At 46.3% G+C, this 4,216-nt stretch overlaps 1 protein-coding gene across 1 annotated transcript; it reads left to right on the forward strand.

Annotated features, from left to right (window-relative positions):
* Window positions 1-53: 53 nt before the first annotated feature.
* Window positions 54-3,115, forward strand: LOC119350346. The gene is made up of 5 exons (XM_037618223.1): window positions 54-494; window positions 731-794; window positions 1,406-1,876; window positions 2,004-2,233; window positions 2,335-3,115. The coding sequence occupies exons 1-5, from the start codon at window positions 54-56 to the stop codon at window positions 2,980-2,982; spliced, it is 1,854 nt and encodes a 617-aa protein (XP_037474120.1). The 3' UTR covers window positions 2,983-3,115.
* Window positions 3,116-4,216: the final 1,101 nt, after the last annotated feature.

Below are 4,216 nucleotides of genomic sequence, written 5' to 3' on the forward strand. Positions count from 1 at the left end.
GATTGATGGCGCGCGGTGGCGGCGGCGGAGTCGAGTTTCGGCCGCCTCCTGAGATGGCGATGGAAGAGATGGATCGGCAGCCTGTTGTTGTTTCCGAAGCAAGAATCCTGAGGATGGAGATTGCGTCCCTGGTGAACTTGCTCATCGAGAAACAATCTGACGTTCTTTCCTACGATCCCGAGATCGTGAGGAAGATCACGTCCCTGAGGAGCGAGATCGCGTGCCAGAAGCTGGCGAGGGAGCGCAAAGCCTTGGTTACGGAGGTCAAACGCACAGTGCCGCGGAGGCGCAAAAAATTTTATGCAGTGCGGAGGGTCGCTGAGAAGGAGATCATGGCCGATCAGGAGAGCGTGGATCTGCCTAACTCCGATACGCATAGTGTGACCTCCCAAGTCAGTTGCATCTCCGAGCAGTTGCCCGAGCCCTGCGACCAGAAGGAGATCGACTCGGAGAATAACAAATCAGCTTCCAGATTCAAATCCAACTTCGAGCATGTATATTCACCCTACGGTATTGAGGACAAGGGAGTGCGACTAAACCGCAATTCAGTCATATATTGCCGCAGGCGGATGCCTTGTGTGACGAGATGGCATCTATAGCATCTATTCTGAGGAAAATCAGTGTCCCCATCATCTCCTATTACGATGTCTCCGATCTGTGTAACACAGCGCAGAGTTTATCGAGGATCTCCAATAGTATATTGTATAATAGCATGAATGCTGATAAACAGATGGCGGTCCAATATGCTGAGGACCAGAGGACCAAGGAGGAGATGACCGATCAGATGGGCAAAGGCAAATCCAGCACCCACTTTCTTGAGAAGCAGAGGACTGAGGAAGTGGAAAATTTTGTTTTTGCCACTCTAGATTTTGCCAATTTTCCTTATGCCACTCTAGATTTTGCCAATTTTCCTTATGCCACTCTAGATTTTGACATTTCATTTTTGCCACTCTTAGTTTTTGACAATTATCACAATTGCCATTCCCGTGGCAAAAGCAAAATTTTCAGAGTGGCAATTGTGATAATTATCAAAAGCTAAGAGTGGCAAAAATGAAATAAAATTAATTTGATTTTGCCACAAAATGGCAATTGTGATAATTGTCAAAAACAAAGAGTGGCAAAAGTAAAATGTGAAAATCTAGAGTGGCATAAGGAAAATTGGCAAAATCTAGAGTGACAAAAACAAAATTTTCCCCTTCACTAATTGATTTGCCTTTGTCCATCATCCTCGACTCATGCGTCTCGGCGCTTGATTGGCCATCATCCATGTACATAGTCATCTGGTTGGAAAGGCAACTTATCAGATCTGCTCCCACAAAATGGTCACCCTCATCATCTGTCAACTGGCCATCATCAGCGGTATGGTCAGTCAAATCTGTTATAGATACATCCACCTCTTCCTCAGGCAAGTCAAGCATGGAGACACATGTGTCGAGGATATTGGATATGATGGTGCTGGTTTCTGATGATAAGAGTGAGTCGGATGGTATGACCAACTTGTGCAAATATTACAAGATGCTTGAATTTGAGGATGAGAAGGTGTTGGGCAAGATGACTGCTGAGAATTTAAGGATGTATTACAAATTTCGTATAGAGCTATTAAAGATGGAAGCCAGCTTATGCGAGTTCTGGGAGCAGAATGAAAAGGATGACCTGAGGTGGGAGCAGGATAAAAAGGACGCACTGAGCTGTTGCAGAACAGACCCGACCCCCTTCTCACTTCAGGACGCGGTAGGGGAGGAGGGGGAGGAGGAGGAGGTGACAGAATTCACAGAATCAGACAAAGAGGAGATGGAGATGGAGGACAGGTTGTTTTCTGGAAAACGTGAAGTCTGGGAATCCGCATGGGGATGCTGTGGTGAATTTGAAGACAGTAGTAAGTAAACATGAACATCCATCGAATCATTCTCCTCTTATTTGGCAACCAGATTCTTCCCTTTTTTCCTTGTACAAGTAATTCATGTTAGAACATGTCTAGCACTTGGATTAATTTGGTGTCGCAGCCGCAGTGAGTCCTATGCACTTTACACATTGCACGCCGGGACTGATCCCGTACGCCGCTCGCTCTGTGAGCACCTTGCAGATCTACTCCTTGAAGATTGTTGGAACAGATGGAAAGTTGAAGTTACCACTCCATGTGTATGGTGTTGTTGCTGCCCGAGACACCGTGGACTGCAACCGCAACATTCTCTTCTTTAGGCGAAGGGAAGACTGTCAAAAACTCACTCCAGAGGTATGTACCGTATTCCAAATTTCTCTCTGTTTTCCATTTTTGTTCTTGCATGTGTCCTTGTTCATTCCATTCAGCGACAATGATGACTATGATCCTTGCAGGATCCATTTTTGCACTTGACTGGCCCGTCCCGTGCCATCGTGGCTGTGGACCATGTTGACTTCGAAGTCCAACTGAAAGTAAAGGGTGCAACAAGGTCCAGCGACAGAGCATTGATCAGTCGTTGCTGCACTTATTCTGGTGGTTATCATGAAGGTTTAGATACCGCTCTCATCAGCAACTGCTTTTGCACGGTAGAGTTAAGCTTGGAGCGACTCGCAAAGACAGTCCAGGCTACCATCTTAAGTGTCCGTGTTGTTGAAGGGGGACCTTGGCCTTTTGAATATGGTGGTCGGATTGTGTGCTCCTCACCACCACAGGAAGTTATGGACTCCCTGGCCAGGCAAGTTGTGTTGGTTGATTCTCGTTCTTCTGATGGTGGAGAAATGCCAATGGGCACAGATGGCTACCTTGATCTATCAAGGCATGTTGTTTCTGTAGAACTGGAAGAAAGCCTACAATTTGTTATACAAGCCTACTCGCAGTCTGGTGATGCTATTGCTAGACAAGGTCGTGTCAAGTTCAGGGCCGAATATTGCAATGTAAGTCGAGGTATATGTGAGATTGGTGACTCTAAGGTGGAGATTACTGTTGCTTGGTCCAAACTTGTTACCAAAAGGATGGATATCCTCTTAGAAGGACATGTTTGATGGTTCTTGTGCGTTGGAGGTTATGGACTACAGAACCCGTTACCCAAATTTATCTGTTTGTCCCTTGCATGTGGTTTGTGAAACTGCAGAACTATTTTTGTATTGATATGTCCAACTATTTGTGTATCTGACTATCTGTGTCCACTTAAACTTCTTATTATGCTATGTGAAGTACTAATTCTGTTTTGATAATCAGCATTAATCCTTTGCAGAAAGCCTAGATTTTGTGAGCCAGCTGCAAGTAAAATGGTCTGCATTGTCAAATCTCTGGTTAGAGCAACTCCAACAAATCCCGTATCTGTAAAATAACAGAAAAAACATCTCCAACAAATCATGTATCTCTAAAATAACAAAAAAATCTCCAATAAATCCCATAAACATGGAATAAATTTCCAGGGTCACGGCGCCACCGCCGCCTGTGCTGCGCCACACAGCCTTGTCACGCCACCGCCGTCGCCTCGCCGCCCCCATGACCACGATGTGTCTCGCCGGCTGCCACCGACTACCTCGCGCCTCCCTTGCCGGAGGCTGTCGTGCGTGTCACTGACTGGGGAGCCCCAGGCCATTACCTAGTTCTGTTTTATGAAAATTAAAAATGAAAACCTATTTTAGGGGAAGAGGTTTATGGGATCTGACAAAGTAGCTATCATGAAACTTTCCTTAAAATTTACGAACATCCTCTAAAACTAGTAGTTCGGGAAGTTTCTTAGAGGAACCGAGCTGCTCTAAGAGCAACTTCAATAGATCCCCTATTAAAAAAAAACTACATTTAGGGGAAGTTTGGGAAAAAACAAACGTCCACAACAGAACCTGTAAACCCGGAATATATTTAGGATCCTATAAAGGCGACCGGCCCCAAGTTCCCTCTTGTTTAGGAAGATGACCTTCCCCTAAAACGTTGGTGGGCTAAAAAAAAACCTGACACTTCACCGTGCATTCCCCCACGCCGTCACCGCTCCGCCTCAGCACCTGCCCACCACCATTGCCGCCTTGCCGCCCTCGCGATGTTGCTACCACCTCGCGTCACTACCACCGCGCCACCACTGACTTTCGGGCCCTAGGCCATCAGATGCGTCAAAGTTCCGGCCTGTTGGTCCCAATCGATTCATTGTTCGGGCGTTTTGCCTTGGAGACAAGGAACGCATAAGGATGCAGGCCTTGGCTATTCCACAACTAGGTAGTCTTGTTGTGCCCATATGATGCGGATAAAAAATGCTCCACTTATGGACCGCAC

The sequence above is a fragment of the Triticum dicoccoides genome, chromosome 1B (assembly GCF_002162155.2).
Source record: "Triticum dicoccoides isolate Atlit2015 ecotype Zavitan chromosome 1B, WEW_v2.0, whole genome shotgun sequence".
NCBI classification, from domain to species: domain Eukaryota; kingdom Viridiplantae; phylum Streptophyta; class Magnoliopsida; order Poales; family Poaceae; genus Triticum; species Triticum dicoccoides.